Raw genomic sequence first — 14,939 nt, 5'->3', positions numbered from 1 at the left:
TCTAGGGGTGAAATATTTCGATTGTTTTTTTTTTCAATTGTTTAGTTCCTTTGTTCCACCCAACTTTATATACTTTACACATATTCTGAGAGTTGAGGTTGCGAATGCATGCATGTAATAAATTACATTAGGTTAATACATGGTACAAATGTTCACCACCTAGGTGGTGCTAGGCACGTTCACTTGGCCGCCGCCTCCAATTCTTGTTCTACAATTTTCCTATATTCATCGAATCCGCCTTCTATACTCTTCACGGAGCCATTACCACAGATCCACAGCTCCTTGCACACCATTCGAATCAGGCGCTCGTCGTGCGATACAAGTATTACACCACCCTGTAAATATCAACGAAATAAAATGGCCGCCATGTCAAATTCAACAATTTAAACGCCGACGCATGCGCGAACACAAAATAAAACTTACATTATATTTATTTATTCCCTTTCCAAGCGCCTCTATCGTCTCGATGTCCAAATGATTCGTCGGTTCGTCAAGAACCAAGAAGTTAGGCATCCCCATGCACATCCGCGCGAACGCCACACGACTTTTCTGTCCTCCACTAAGACTGCCAACAGTCTGCAGTGCCAAGTCACCTGACACGCCAAAACTACCCAACTGCCTTCTATACTCTTCGGACGGTTTACCAGGGTAACTCTGCTGCAGCAACTCAACCGAATTCACATTCATATCCAACTGATCCACGTGGTGCTGGCTGAAGTATCCGAATTTGAGGTTACGATGCACATGCCGCATACCTGAGGTAGGTGTTAACATGCCCATAATAATCTTCAACAATGTAGTTTTACCAGCACCGTTATCACCAACGATACAAATACGGGACTCTAGTGTTGCATTGAGGTTAACATCGGCAAATATCAACCGAGCGGTGTTGTATCTGAAGGCAACTTCGCTGAGTTGTAAAATCGGCGGAGAAAGAGGTTCTGTATCAGGAAACTTTAACACCACATCGACTTCTTTTTCAATTGGTTTTAATTCTGGCCTAGAGAAGAAAAAATAAATCAATAGTTGATAGATGGCGCTGCAAATTCAATTTTACTCATATACTTACAGTTTTTCCAACATTTTGATTTTCGACTGCACACTGGACGCCCGATTCGCATTGTATCTGAACCGATCGATGAACTCCTGCACGTGTGCACGATGCTGTTGCTGAGCTTCATACTCGCGCTGCTGATTCTTATGTTTTCAGTTTTCGTCTTAATAAATTGCTCGTAATTTCCGCGATACGGCTCAATACGCTGCGAGTGTAAATACAGTATGTCCGTAGGCACTGTATCCAAAAAGTTCCTGTCGTGAGAAACCACCAACAGCGTAGTGGGCCAGTTCTGCAGGTAATTCTCCAACCAAATGATGGCTTTAATATCCAACATGTTCGTCGGTTCATCAAGCAGTAATAAATCCGGGCGTGAAAACAAAGCGCGTGCGAGCGCAAGACGCATTCTCCAACCACCTGAGAAAGTTTTCGTAGCTGCAGCTTGCATAGCCGTAGTAAATCCAAGACCGTTTAGGATAATCGACGCTTTCGCCGGGGCTTTATCAGCTTCAATGTTTAAAAGTGAAGCGTATACTTCGCTTAATTCATTAGACAACGCTGGATCTGTTGAACTAAAATCAATTTTTAAGTAAAAAAAATTTAATTTTGCAATATTTAATGATTTACCCTGAATTTATCATCGCGTTTAACTCTTTCTCGCGCTTCAACAAATCATTTCTTACTGTATCACACTCTAAAACACTGTTAAGTGCTATAGTTTCATCTCCGATGACTTCCTGCTCCACGTGCAGAATACTAATGTGGCTCGGAATGCGCAGTTGACCAGCGGATATCATCCGCAACAGCGTTGTTTTTCCTAGACCGTTACGTCCGACCAAACCATATCTCCGACCGAATGCAAGTGTTACATCCGCGTTGCTCAACAAAACACGATCTCCGTAAGCAATGTCAAAGTTTTCGATGCGGATGTCTGTCGTTTTGTTCGTTCCCTTCGCCTCCAATTTGATCTCCTTCTTACTGGTTACTTGTGAGGCTGTGGCACTTTCTAGTTTTGGTGCTGTGGCTGGTTTGTATTGATCCTTAGAACGCTTTTCTTGTTTTTCTTGGAGTTTTGCTTGGGCTTTTTCTAATTTTTTAGAATCAACTTTCTAAAAATTCATTAAATAAATACATTTTATGTAAAATATATAAATGTACATTGAAACTTACTAAACTCTCATCCCTCTGCATCATCCATATGCTTTTGACATCATCAATATTGGTCTCTTGATTGGCAGCCATTGATCCAAGATGTATAGGTGCATTGAGCACCTTTGTTGGTCCATTTTTATCATTGCCTTTTGGTTTTAGTAACTTCAGAAGCTGAGCACATATATTCCTATAAGAAATTAAAACATAAAATTGTCATTTTAATACAATAAAAATATGAATTTAATTTAATACCATATGTCATCTTCAGTTTTATCAAGAGACACCTGTAGCAACACTTCGCCGACGGCGTCGTATACTTCCTCGGCGTCTTGAAAGTCGTCAGCACCATTTTTCAACACGTCTACAAGCAAAACAACGCATGTTAATTAGTTAATCCAGTCTAATCCTGTTTAATGGATGGTGCAATCCAATTGGAAATTTGCTCATGCTAAATACCTTGAACATATTGCTTTAAATCGCCATCCAATTGTGGAAACTCCGTCTCGATGTAGTCGCTACATTTCGTCATTTTATTAGCGCCACACAATTTCCGTGTCCGCTATTCCGGTGGGCATGTAAAACTCACACGCAACCACGATTTCCGCACACGACTCACGTTCGAATCGGGTTTGGAAAGGAGAGGCTGCAATTTTACAGGTTATATTTCTGATTGAGCACTTTTGACAGCTTTTTGACATATCTGTGACGTTTCCCGATCATACAGTTGTTTACTCAAATTAAAAAAGTATAATAAATGCTAAATACGACTAAATTTTGAATATCTAAGAGCTATTTTAAAGTAAAAACAATAGTTCAAACAATTTTAAAATTTTTGTAAAGTGTAAATTAGTGCTAAATAGCATTTTTGACTGATACTAAACTTAAATTTATAGATTTAGTGTTGAAACACCTTGTATAATTTGTAAGCTACTCATGTTTCAGCACCCTCGGTGGTAGCTGCTAGAAGTTGTTAGAATAAAATGTTCAACAATTTGAATTCAAACAAACGTTACGCGTAAAGTTTAAAATAAGAATAAACTTATTGTATACAAGCTTTAAATAATTATTTTGCGTTTATTATATAATTTACGCGTTAAATATTTGATTTCATCAAAATGTACTGGGATTAACGCCACCTACCATTGCAATTTGAAGTAGTGGAGACGCGCGAAGGTAGTTCGCGCAATTTGTGCGTTTTATAACTGCGCGCCCGCCGCTGGAAACACACCGCATCCCGACCGTCTCGCACCTGGTCCTACCGGCTTTACCGCTGCCGCCGGTCACGCCGACATCGAACGCCTGTGCAGCTCCAGCATTCGAAGTCTACCGGCGTGTGCGAAGCATATTGAATGCTGTCGGTCGAGTGGCATTTGTTTCGCCCGCTGCTTCGGTTGGCAACTCTGCGCACCGCAACGTCCAACGAGCGCCGAAACCTCTGAAACGCCCGGCGTGCACATAACATCGTCTCAGACGCCGACCCGAGCTCAACATGGGTTCGTATCTCTCCGAGCCGATCACGGAGAAGATCTCCGCTGAGGAGCTCAGCGAGCTGCTGGCATGCGGCTCCAGCTCTATGCAGGGATGGCGCGTTAGTCAGGAGGTGAGCGCCAATCTTACATATTCCTAACCTCGAAAATGCAAAAAATCCAAGTGGATTTTTTTTAAATTCATTAAATATTTACAATAAAAAATAAAAACTATACAGTAAATTGCTACAAATATTTCTACTACTTATAATATAAATGTTTTAATTAGTTTAAGTTGTTTTCATGCTTTTTTAAATTGATTTTAAATTAAATTAAAAATTAATTTGTTTTTATCCTGCAGGATGCACACAACTGCATATTAGACTATGACAAAAACACATCATTCTTCGCTGTTTACGACGGCCACGGAGGGCACGAAGTAGCACTCTACTGCTCAGAAAAACTCCCCAACTATTTAAAATCCCTCGAACTCTATAAAAACGGCGATGTTGCGAAAGCCCTCGAAGAAACCTTCCTAGGTTTCGACGCTACTATCGCAACACCTGACGTTATCAAGGTCCTCAAAGAAATGGCCAAAGACAAAAACAGCGATGATGAGAGCGACGAAGACGAAGAAAACGTCAACCACCTGTATGAAGAAGCATCCATGCCCATCGAGCAAGTCATCGAGAAATACACGAGTAACTTACTCGGACGACAAGATAATCGAGCCGCGTCTCTAAAAGATGACAAACCATCCTCGCCATTTTTGAAAGCGAAAAGTTCCGCGGCTGCTGCATCCTTACGAGACGGTGAATCTTCAGGCGTGTGTTCCAGCACCAGCGGGAGCAGTAGCTCGACAAGTGTACAACAAGTCGAAGCCGTGACAAGCTCCAGCTCAGTAGAAGACAAAGAAGAAAAAGTAGAGAAACAAGAAAACGGGCATAAAATCACCCCACCGAAAATCGTGGTTGATTCAACCGCCGATTCCGATTTAAAAGACTTAAAAGAGTCGAATGTTGATGCTGAAGTCAATAATGGTGAGAAACCAACAACAACTACGACGCCTACAACACCAACAATGGAAAATGGCAGTCCGAAGAAAGGTAAAGCGACTGTAAAAACCAAAGGCGTCGATGTTCCTACCTCACCTTTGGATGCAGAGAAAAGGAACCGGCGAGGACGCGTCCACAGCGTACAGTTAAACAAATGTACGCGAAACTCCTCGATATTCCACCTCTCGAATCAGACTCCGAAGACGATGACGACGATAATGATAAAACATTTGAAGATCCCACCGCGAATGCAGCGAACGATTCGGATGACGATGATGATGCTGACGGTGTGAATAATTCCGTCGAAGATGCCAACTCGTCTGAAGAGGATGCCGACGAGGAGGAGGACGATGATGAAGAGGATGAATATAGTGATGAGGATGCTGAAACATTCGATGAGGATGAAACTGCGGCCACGGCATTCGCGAAAACGATGATTCAGGAACCCGGCTCGGATTCGGGTTGTACTGCTGTGGTTGCTCTGTTAAAAGAGGACACACTGTATGTTGCGAATGCGGGTGATTCACGTTGTATTGTCTGTAGAGGTGGTAAGGCGATTGATATGAGTTTTGATCACAAACCAGAGGATCAAATCGAACGGGATCGAATTGTCAAGGCTGGTGGGCGTGTCACTGCCGATGGGCGGGTCAATGGCGGTTTGAATTTATCTCGCGCGATTGGTGATCATGCCTATAAGCAGAATAAGGAGCTAGATGCAAGGGAGCAGATGATCACCGCGCTGCCTGATATCAAAACGTTGAAAATTGAGGGCGAGGATGAGTTTATGGTGTTGGCTTGTGATGGCATCTGGAACTTTATGTCTAGTCAGGAGGTGGTGGATTTTGTACGGCCGGCAATCAAGAGTGGGACCAAGTTATCAAAAATTTGCGAAGAAGTAAGTTGTGTTTATATTTATATATGTAAGGTATGCAACCAAATGAACACGTTTTAATGTTTTTAGATGTTTGATCATTGCCTGGCTCCAAACACGATGGGAGATGGTACTGGATGTGATAACATGACCGCCATCATTGTTGAATTCAGGAACAACAAGAGCGCGAGCGCGAAACGCCCCGCTTCTGAATCAGAGGAGGCGGACAGTACGAAACGAGCGAAGACTGAGGAGGCCGACGAGTTGCCGTCCACCACAAGCACATAAACGCGGCTAGATTATGTGCGCTTGCGCAGAAGGACATTCCTCGCGTTCAAACCGTCACACTTTACATATTTTTCGTTTTTTTTTAATATTGCGCCGCCGGTTTGCTGTTTTCTAAGTTCTAAGTTTGTAAGTAAAATATTTTTTAACGTTATTCTCGAATTGTTCAACATCATGCATTTAACGGGGGGGATTCGGGGGATTTGAGGCGTGTTTAAAATTTTTGATAAAGACGGGGGCGTGTGTTTTTTAGTTTTCGCGTCGATGTACATACAATATGTAATCTTTATTTGGTAATTGTAACTCAATGATGAAGTGTAAAGAAACTTAGCGGTGCCTTCTGTTATCATTACTTGAATCTATAGGATATACACATTATTGTTACTATTAAGCAAGCAAACCAGAAAACAATCAACTCTACAGCAACTTGCAAGTGTCAATGAGGGCGTGGAGATTAGTGTAATAGATTGTTTTTTTTACTAATTGTATCTTTGTACACGTCGGTAGCATCATCATTCTGAAATTGATAGAAACAAAAATATACAATGTTAGTGATGTTAACATTCAATAAAGATGATGGAACATTGTGTCAAATTATAATTGAAGGCAATTTATTAATAAGAACGCATCATTAGAGTTACGTGTCAGCTATTAAACTAAAAATTGTTAAAAATTTCGAAAATCATAAAAAGAAATGGCGATTAGTTTCAATCAGCTGCCACTAACAGCGCTGTTCTAAGTCTGTCAAAAGAGAAACTTGCGATTAGTTGAGAGTTGACCTTGCCCTAATCGAAGGTTATGTGTTGTGTGTGTGTTTGTGTTCTAATTTCGTTTCGAATTACCCATTCCGAATTTTAATTAGTAGATTCATGTTTATTACATTGTCCACGATAGTGCACGGCCTACAAGGATAAAGTTCTGTTAGTATTGTACAGCTGTTCATTCTGTTAGCGCACTTTGCTCCTCCATTTTGACGCTGGATTCCTGTGAGTATTGCAATACAGTGTGTTCATTGCTTGATGTAATACTTGCATTTCCGGGGTCAATGAATGAAATTTACATAATTTACATAGATTCTAATCAAATTTGTTGATTTTGAAACAAAATAGTTAATTTAATTAATAATACTACAGTTTTAGACCTAAATAACACTAGAAAAGTCAGTGATTTATATTTATAGCACCAAAATTAATTCTGATGTTATATTAATACATCTGCTTTGTTTCAGATTGTTTGCCAGTTTCGGGAGTGGTTTGTTGACTCAATTGGTAATGAGCAAGTCAGGCGATAGATTGATCCCCGCGAAATTCCTCACTCTCATCGCCCACTTGGCCGTTGCGCTCACGATACTATGGAGCAGCCGGGAGAGCGTGAAGATTTGTTTGCCCGAGGAGCACACACAAAGGGCCTACGACGTTCAGCACACGCAGTATGTCAATACAAACAACATCATATCATGAATTCATGCTTTTTATTAATGTCCGCTGGCATATCATTACATATTTGTGGGTTGTGAACTTACTGTTTGATAGTTTTGATTGTTTTCTCATTCATAGGCTAGTGTTGGGAATGAGCTTGTCGATAACGATCATCCTAATCGAACTTCTCGCATTCCTGCTGGGGTTGACCATGTTTAGTCAGTCGTCCGCTTTGTTGTGTATCCTTTTGAAAAATTTCATATTTTCACGCATAAAATTGATAGTTTTAACTAAACATAACCTGAAAAATGTTTGCGTGTGGAGTTTGTGAGTTTTTCCTTAATAAATTCATAGCGATCGCTTCACATGGTTGCGCTGCGTGTATGCTGTGCTATTTGGTGATGGACGGAATGCAGTGTGGATGGTACTGGATGATTTTCGGCCTGTTTACAGTTCCACCCATTATTTACGACTTTATCTTGATTGCCGACATCGTTATGAACAGGAAATACTAATGTTGGCAAACACTTAAAAAAAATGCACAATATTTATCAACAGTTGGATACAAATTGAAGGAAATGATTAATAACTTGTTCCAAAGATGATGCAAAGCAAAGTATTATTAAATTATAAGCAATGTCAGCCATGTTCGTTGTGTTTTGTAGACGTTCGCAATGGTTGTGCATATTTGGTGGCCTAAGTTTAAGGGAACTCTTCGAAATTATTTACAAAAATTGTTGTCTAGTGCAATTTTGAATGTCTAAAATGTCTAAACGAGTGGCTTAATGTTTTTTCATCAATCTATTGTTCGTGATTGGTCGTACTTATATAGTTTATAACTATTTTTCTAAGGAAATAAAAGTTTTGAACTTAAAAATACACATTGTAACATTTTCACATCCGCCATCTTGTAATAATTCATCAATTTGTTTGATTATATATATTTTAAGTCATTTCTTTCATTTTATGTTATTTTCCAGGGTTGGACTCCTATCTTGATCCTCGCTGGCGCATCCACGACCATTGGATCATCACTAACTGTCGGATTTAACATTGGAGTTGTAAATGCACCGGCAGAAGTAAAATTGTCATATATTTATTGATTATCGCAAGTTTGTTGATTTATTTGGTTTTATAGGTTATAAAGTCTTTCTGTAACATTAGTGTACAGGAAAGGTACGGAGTAACACTGCAAGATGGCGCAATGGACGTGTTATGGTCAGCCATCGTGTCAATTTTTATTGTGGGCGGCGTCATTGGCTCTCTGGGCGGTTCTTACTTAGCCGATAAGTTAGGTCGCAAAGGCGGTATTGTCATGAGCACGGTTCTTGCAACTGCGAGCTCTGTTTGTTTTCTCTCTTGTAAGGTAGCCAACTCTGTGGAATTATTAGTTCTGGGACGATTATTAGTTGGATTGTCATCAGGTACCACATTTTACAACACATTTCAACTTATTATATTTAAATTTAATCTATTTTTAGGTTTAGCAACATGTATAGTCCCTATGTACTTAATGGAGTTGGCACCATTGCGCCTGCGTGGACCACTCGGTGTTCTTTGTCCACTCGGCGTCACTTTCGGTGTACTTGTTGGCCAAATTATGTCTTTAAACACCGTTCTGGGTACAGAAGATGCATGGCCACAACTTTTAGGTTTCTATTTGGTTTTTGTCCTAATATCCTCTCTAGCTATTCCATTTCTACCCGAAAGTCCTAAATATCTGTATGTGGTAAAGAAAGATACGACGTTAGCGTTAAAACAACTCGAAAATATTCGCAACTTGCCATCGGAGTGCCTTACACCTGATATTTTGGAGTTGCAAGCTGAACAAGCATCGGAGAAGCGAAATTGGTCTTTGGGGCAGGTTATTAGCGAGAAGACACTATTGTTGCCTATACTTTTAGTGTGCAGCATGCAAGCTGGGCAGCAATTTGTAGGAATTAATGCTGTAAGTCAACAAATTATATTAAATAAAAAAAACAGTTTTACGTCATTTTTGTATAGGTTTTCTACTATTCAGTGTCAATTTTCATGAGGGCGGGGCTTAACGAAAGCAACAGTCAACTGGCCACCATTGGAGCAGGAATTATTAATTTAGCAATGGCGGTGATATCAATTCCGGTGATGTCACGCTTCAACAGACGCAGCGTCTTTCAATTGAGTTGTGGAACTGCAGCAGTATTTTTAGCTCTCTTAGGCGTGGCAATTACTTACATTGTAAGTAATTTCACACACTATAAATTAAAATAATTAATATTTTGTTGATTGCACACAGGAAACAATCTCTTGGATGCCTTACGTCTCTATAATCGGCGTGCTTGGTTTTGTCTTAACTTATGGCATCGGCCTAGGCCCAATCCCATACTTCATTGGATCGGAATTATTCGAAGTAGGGCCACGTCCAAGCGCAATGGCATTGGGTAGTATGGCAAACTGGGGCGGGAACTTCATCATCGGCATGACTTTCCCTACAATGCAACGTGTTATTGGCGCCGCCTCTTTTTTCATATTTAGCGCTATCGCCATCTTGTTATTCGTGTTCATTCGGCTGTATCTGCCTGAAACCAGAGGGCGCGATCCGACTTTCATCGCACAAGTGTGTCGGAATGGACTCAGCCGTCCAAGGCCACCGATGTCACCAATCGGTTCTTTCAGCAGCAGTGACACTGCCTAATTGGTAATAAAATATTGTATCTCTCGAGTATTCACAGGATTTAGGTTATGTTTAAGAAGCAATCATGACGACACAAGTAGTTAGGTATTTGTTCAACAGCGGGTGATCTGCTGGATTCGAATTTTCAAGTCTCAAATTTTCCAAAGATATAAACTAAATTTTTACTAATAATCAGTATGATTAGCCTAAGAGAACGTTCACTTTGAAAGTTTCACTATTCACTTAAATAAATAAAGTTTTGTACTTTACTTACTAGTGTTTATTTCAGTCAACGCTATTTACTTTTTCTTCTCTAGGCAAGAGATCTTGCTACTTGTCAAAACAAAATTGATTACAATTAAAATGACAGGATGCGAAAATAAAACAGCGTAGTGAAATGTCAAATTCTGTAATGATTCAAGCAAAAGTAGTGTTTTATTTTCCTCCTCGTAAATAATCGAAATATTTGTAACATAAACTTATAATAGATGAAACCGTGGCGAAAACTTCTCAATTCTTCCTCGAACACAGACACGGTAAGCAACGTAACCTCAAAGGTAAAGATAAACAAGATGGCGAAGTTGTTCACATGTGGAAAACGGTCAAAAACCAATAAACCACCTCCCAATGATGTAAGTTAATAGTTAAAACCCAATACTTTTTGCTATTCTATTAAAAACACCAACTTTTTACAAATAGAAAGAAGTTTTAAAATCAATGGGTTATTCCTGTGGTAAAACAATTGGTGAAGGCACCTATAGCAAAGTATGTGTGGCTGCTCTTAACGGAAAAGTCAATACGATCCATGAACGAGTTGCTTGTAAAATAATTCAGAAAGAGTTAGCCGGAACTGAATTTATAGAAAAGTTCTTGCCAAGAGAGCTGAGTATCATCCGCCATTTGCATCACAAGCATATTATTAGTGTTCATGATGTCATTGAAGCAAACGAATCGATTTACATTATCATGGATTATTGTAAATGTGGGGATTTATTAGAATACGTCCGAGAAAAAGGGGCTTTGGATGAGGATGTCTCAAAAGTTTTCTTTGAGTATAACATAACAAATAAAACATTTTTTTAAATGTTTAAGTAACATGTTATTAATATTAATATTTTTAGGCAAATTGTGAATGCTATAAGTTACCTTCACACTCTGGACATTGCACATCGTGATCTCAAATGCGAAAATGTTTTACTATCATCGCCACAGCATATAAAATTAGCAGATTTTGGTTTTGCTCGGTTTTGTATTGATGAACACGGCAATTCTTTACTATCGGAAACGTATTGTGGTTCAGCTGCTTATGCCGCCCCTGAAATAATCCAAGTAATTATTATGTTTTATTAAATTTTAAATTAATTTCAATTTATTTTAAGGGAATACCATACGATCCAAAAATGTACGACATCTGGGCATTGGGTTGCATACTCTACGTCATGATCTCAGCGACAATGCCATTTGACGACTCAAATGTAAAAAAAATGCTGCGCAATCAACTTAATCGGTCACTGTGTGTCTCTGCACAAAAGGCATGGAGTTCTCATTGTGTCCATTTACAGAATCTCATTGCGTATGTTTACTTATTAAACTTTTTAGTAGTTTAAATTTTATCCAAACATGTTTTGAGGTTAGGTACCTGTTGGAACCCGACGTGAAACGGCGCGCCACCATCCGGCAAGTAGGCAACTGTGTGTGGTTAAACATGACGCGCAACGAAAATCAAAATTACCCGAGCACGTCGAAGTGTTACAAGAAATACGATGGGAATTTAAACGGCAACTTCAGACAACTATCAAAGTCTAGTTTGTTTTAGTCGTAATATTTTATTCACTTGTTTAAAAATTAAAAGTTGAAAAATTTGTTACGCACTTGTCACATTAGTGTGATTTACTACTTCATTATTTATTATCAACTTAAATGCAAATAGCGGTAGTGATAACGTTAAACGCCAAACATAGTGTTTTAGAAACTTTAAAATAATAACCTAACCAAAAAATAAGCAACGACAAGTTAGTGTGGTGATAAACATAAGAAAAAAATTACAGTTTTCTGTAATTTTTGATTTCGTTTTTTAATCAAATGTGATACACTCGTTATACTACAAATGATTCCAATTACATAATGCGACTGTAAAGTGTTTCTATTAACTTTCATTGCCATTGTCATTTTCTATCTTAAATTATACATGCACACCAACGATATTTGCAAATCACGTTCGTCAGTAAGCGCGCGAGTTAACTTTTATTTTTGGCCGCGTCGTGCGAACACGTTTTCCGAAATACGATTTAAGATGAATTTGAACCGCCGCGTGTTGGTAACGTGCCCGCTGATGTAACACGCGTTGTAATGACGTATGAGTAAATAAAACAGCGGAAAACCAACGATAAGATAATCACAAACAGTTTGTGTGCGAGTGATAACCATCAGAATGACCACAGTTCATCAAAATCTGCCTCGGAATGTTCCCAATCCAAAGCAAAACGTGAGTAAATTAACAAACAAAAAGTTGAACTCGATTGAGTCAACCTTGAAACGATTCATGATCATGTTAGTAACACGAGTTAAATAAAATCTAATACAAAATATAGTGCGGCATTGTGCCGCTTGGGGTTTCAAAGGGGCGGATACATAATTGTTTTGATTGAATATCGCGCCATCTATAATCTAATTCTAAATGTACAAACGGTTGCCCTCCAGTTACAGTTTGACATCGCCGAATACGCCCTTGCGGGCTCAGCGGCAGTATGTGCCGGCCTTTTTACTAATCCACTGGAAGTGATGAAAGTGCGTATGCAACTTCAGGGCGAGTTGCACGCACGTGGTAAACATGCTGTTCATTATCGTCATGTCTTCCATGCCGGCTATGTAATCGCCAAACATGATGGGATACTAGCACTACAAGCGGGACTTGCGCCTGCGCTGTGGTTTCAACTTTGTCTCAATGGCTTCCGGTTGGGTAGCTATCAAGTTATCGACAACAGTGGGTTAATTCGAGACGACAACGGACAAATTATATTCTATCGGAATGTAGTTGCGGGTGGGTTGTGTGGAGCCACAGGGGCGTTCCTCGGCAGTCCTCTTTATCTTATTAAAACACATCTGCAAGCACGAGCAGCTAGTGAAATTGCATTTGGACATCAACATCAACATACAGGGATGATTCATGCGTTTCGGACGATTTGGAAAGATGGCGGTGTAAGTTACAACTAAACTGTCAGTTTAAATTGACAGTGTACGATAGCGCCACCTGTCGTTTATTATCTCAACCAAATAGATTAAGTATCTTCGGCTTTTGTGTTTTGCTACATTGACGACAGGTGTCGCTATCGTGCGCTGCTCCCAATGTCACATATATTACTACTAACGCCATCTGCTTGTTTTAGGTTAGGGGATTATTCCGTGGGTCGACGTCATCTCTGCCTCGCGCATGTTGTGGTTCTATGGCACAGTTGACGTCGTTTGCGTACTGCAAGCAGATGCTTGCCAAACACGCGGCGTTCAAAGATCGACCTATTACGATCGCGTTTGCGGCGAGTATGGTCGGCGGCGTCATCACCGCGTTCGCCATGACGCCGTTTGACCTCATCTCGACGCGGCTGTACAATCAAGGTGAGCTGTTCAATACTCTTTATTACCTTATTATTACCTTACTGCATTTGTGACTGCAATGCACTTTTATTCTGGGTCGTTTAACAAGGCTAGCGAGTTGTATTCTGCACAAAACAAGTGAAAATGAAAATGAAAACTTGCGACGCCATATTGAAAATTGAGTCTTATCTAAGACGTAATAATGGATTTGTATTAATATAAATAATTATTTAAATTTAAATTACTGATAATTTAAACAATACGTGTGGCATTGACACGTTGTGGTAGTTAAATTTGTTTATTGTTTACAGTCTGCTTTTTCAATGAAAGTTTACACTTTTATTTTCATTTTATCGTTTCGGTCATAAAACTTCATATGACTCATTTTAATTTAAAAAATTATATCTTTGTCTTTTTATTGAATGACTTATTATAATATCATTGTTATTATTTCTGATTGTAGGTGTTGATAAAAACGGGAAAGGCCTTCTTTATCAGGGATATTTCGATTGCGTAAGGAAAATTCACAATGCCGAAGGTGCGTTAGCGTTTTACAAAGGTTTCGGAGCGTGTTATTTCCGCTTGGGACCGCATACGGTTCTCACGTTAATGTTCTGGGACACATTTAAAGATTACTACAATCGATATGTGAGATGATCATTTAAAAAAAAAATGTTACCATTGCCAAGTTAAACATATTAAGTACGAGTAGGTCGAGGTATATATTTGTAATGAAACAGAGACCATTTAATTTGTATAATAATATTAATGATGAATTTATTATACAAATATAATTTATATATAAGGAAACCAATGTTTTATGAGCTAATAAACATTGATAGTGATAGTAATAATAGTGCATGTTTACTATTTGTAGTAGGGGTCAAAAATCTAGTGCGTTTTATTTTAAATTCAAGAGACTATCAATTTATATTGAATATAAAGAGAATTTTCATTTTTTGTGAAATTCTAACCTGGAAACTCGTTTAACGTGCACAGCGCCCTCACCAACTTGTGTTCATTTGTTTGTGAACTGTCAAGTGTACAAGGTTGCCATTTTTAATGCGTAAAGGTGATATAACCAAAGTTTTGGAATTTTATCACACAAACACAAGAATGACGTAAATACCCGAATAATCAACGATTTAATTTTCATACTCGTAAAACATTGAATCATACGTAACACACGATATCGTACTTTGACAATAAAAAATCCGATTTAATTCGTTTTAAAATGTATAAAATTGTTAATATTTCATGCTCAGTGCCTTTATTACTTTTTAAGCTGTGCCATTAAATAGAAACTTTAAAATAATAATAAAAAGTGTAACATTATTTTAAAACTTCGATTTTAACGTTTTACTCGAAAAATGTTCTCAATGTTGTTGCTCAAT

General features: G+C 38.9%; 5 protein-coding genes and 1 long non-coding RNA gene across 7 annotated transcripts in view; 4 read left to right on the top strand and 2 right to left on the bottom strand.

Annotated features, from left to right (window-relative positions):
* Positions 1-21: 21 nt before the first annotated feature.
* On the bottom strand, positions 22-2,874 carry LOC135803804 (ATP-binding cassette sub-family F member 3). Its single transcript, XM_065317506.1, is given in 8 exon segments — positions 22-335; positions 424-1,000; positions 1,070-1,202; positions 1,205-1,626; positions 1,682-2,163; positions 2,225-2,393; positions 2,459-2,567; positions 2,663-2,874. Coding segments are annotated over 8 exon segments (2,121 nt in total). The 5' UTR covers positions 2,736-2,874; the 3' UTR covers positions 22-179.
* A 525-nt stretch (positions 2,875-3,399) lies between these two features.
* Positions 3,400-6,483, top strand: LOC135804225 (probable protein phosphatase CG10417). The gene is given in 4 exon segments (XM_065318023.1): positions 3,400-3,806; positions 4,034-4,786; positions 4,789-5,622; positions 5,689-6,483. Coding segments are annotated over 4 exon segments (1,896 nt in total). The 5' UTR covers positions 3,400-3,695; the 3' UTR covers positions 5,887-6,483.
* Positions 6,484-6,629: 146 nt separating this feature from the next.
* Positions 6,630-10,223, top strand: LOC135789951 (solute carrier family 2, facilitated glucose transporter member 3-like). Of its 2 annotated transcripts, none has more exons than XM_065300033.1 (7): positions 6,630-6,869; positions 7,112-7,312; positions 8,282-8,380; positions 8,440-8,725; positions 8,783-9,249; positions 9,306-9,518; positions 9,577-10,223. In XM_065300033.1, exons 2-7 carry the CDS (start codon positions 7,235-7,237, stop codon positions 9,973-9,975), a joined length of 1,542 nt encoding a protein of 513 aa, XP_065156105.1. In that variant the 5' UTR covers positions 6,630-6,869; positions 7,112-7,234; the 3' UTR covers positions 9,976-10,223. The 2 variants fall into 2 exon arrangements, with proteins under 2 accessions (XP_065156105.1, XP_065156106.1); XM_065300034.1 differs by lacking the exon at positions 6,630-6,869 and adding an exon at positions 6,884-7,042.
* Positions 10,224-10,279: 56 nt separating this feature from the next.
* LOC135789953 (testis-specific serine/threonine-protein kinase 1-like) lies at positions 10,280-11,816 on the top strand. The gene is made up of 5 exons (XM_065300037.1): positions 10,280-10,586; positions 10,654-11,006; positions 11,076-11,283; positions 11,334-11,527; positions 11,590-11,816. The coding sequence occupies exons 1-5, from the start codon at positions 10,443-10,445 to the stop codon at positions 11,768-11,770; spliced, it is 1,080 nt and encodes a 359-aa protein (XP_065156109.1). The 5' UTR covers positions 10,280-10,442; the 3' UTR covers positions 11,771-11,816.
* The window catches only part of LOC135789956 (uncharacterized), a 28,849-nt gene continuing 25,088 nt past the window's right edge, over positions 11,179-14,939 (bottom strand). Inside the window, exon 5 of the long non-coding RNA XR_010547685.1 lies at positions 11,179-11,269. This is a non-coding gene — a long non-coding RNA (uncharacterized lncRNA). The remainder of the gene's footprint in view (positions 11,270-14,939) is intronic.
* Positions 11,972-14,399, top strand: LOC135789954 (solute carrier family 25 member 35-like). Its single transcript, XM_065300038.1, has 4 exons — positions 11,972-12,439; positions 12,655-13,152; positions 13,341-13,566; positions 14,009-14,399. Exons 1-4 carry the CDS (start codon positions 12,386-12,388, stop codon positions 14,200-14,202), a joined length of 972 nt encoding a protein of 323 aa, XP_065156110.1. The 5' UTR covers positions 11,972-12,385; the 3' UTR covers positions 14,203-14,399.

This window comes from Atheta coriaria, unplaced genomic scaffold, assembly GCF_025399875.1.
Source record: "Atheta coriaria isolate IRGN ID8LTWV9N9 unplaced genomic scaffold, Caltech_Dcor_3.1 hic_scaffold_3_pilon, whole genome shotgun sequence".
NCBI lineage: Eukaryota > Metazoa > Arthropoda > Insecta > Coleoptera > Staphylinidae > Dalotia > Dalotia coriaria.
This window is presented reverse-complemented; position numbering and strand designations above follow the sequence as displayed.

Excerpts from the sequence above, each read along its gene's own strand:
- LOC135789951 (XM_065300033.1), top strand. The coding sequence starts at position 7,235 with ATGGAGCAGCCGGGAGAGCGTGAAGATTTGTTTGCCCGAGGAGCACAC. Across the intron at positions 9,250-9,305 it reads AATTTGTAGGAATTAATGCT|GTTTTCTACTATTCAGTGTC; the intron begins GTAAGTCAACAA and ends ATTTTTGTATAG. Across the intron at positions 9,519-9,576 it reads GCGTGGCAATTACTTACATT|GAAACAATCTCTTGGATGCC; the intron begins GTAAGTAATTTC and ends GATTGCACACAG.
- LOC135789953 (XM_065300037.1), top strand. The coding sequence starts at position 10,443 with ATGAAACCGTGGCGAAAACTTCTCAATTCTTCCTCGAACACAGACACG. Across the intron at positions 11,284-11,333 it reads CCGCCCCTGAAATAATCCAA|GGAATACCATACGATCCAAA; the intron begins GTAATTATTATG and ends ATTTATTTTAAG. Across the intron at positions 11,528-11,589 it reads CATTTACAGAATCTCATTGC|GTACCTGTTGGAACCCGACG; the intron begins GTATGTTTACTT and ends TTTTGAGGTTAG.
- LOC135789954 (XM_065300038.1), top strand. The coding sequence starts at position 12,386 with ATGACCACAGTTCATCAAAATCTGCCTCGGAATGTTCCCAATCCAAAG. Across the intron at positions 12,440-12,654 it reads TTCCCAATCCAAAGCAAAAC|TTACAGTTTGACATCGCCGA; the intron begins GTGAGTAAATTA and ends GTTGCCCTCCAG. Across the intron at positions 13,567-14,008 it reads GACGCGGCTGTACAATCAAG|GTGTTGATAAAAACGGGAAA; the intron begins GTGAGCTGTTCA and ends TTCTGATTGTAG.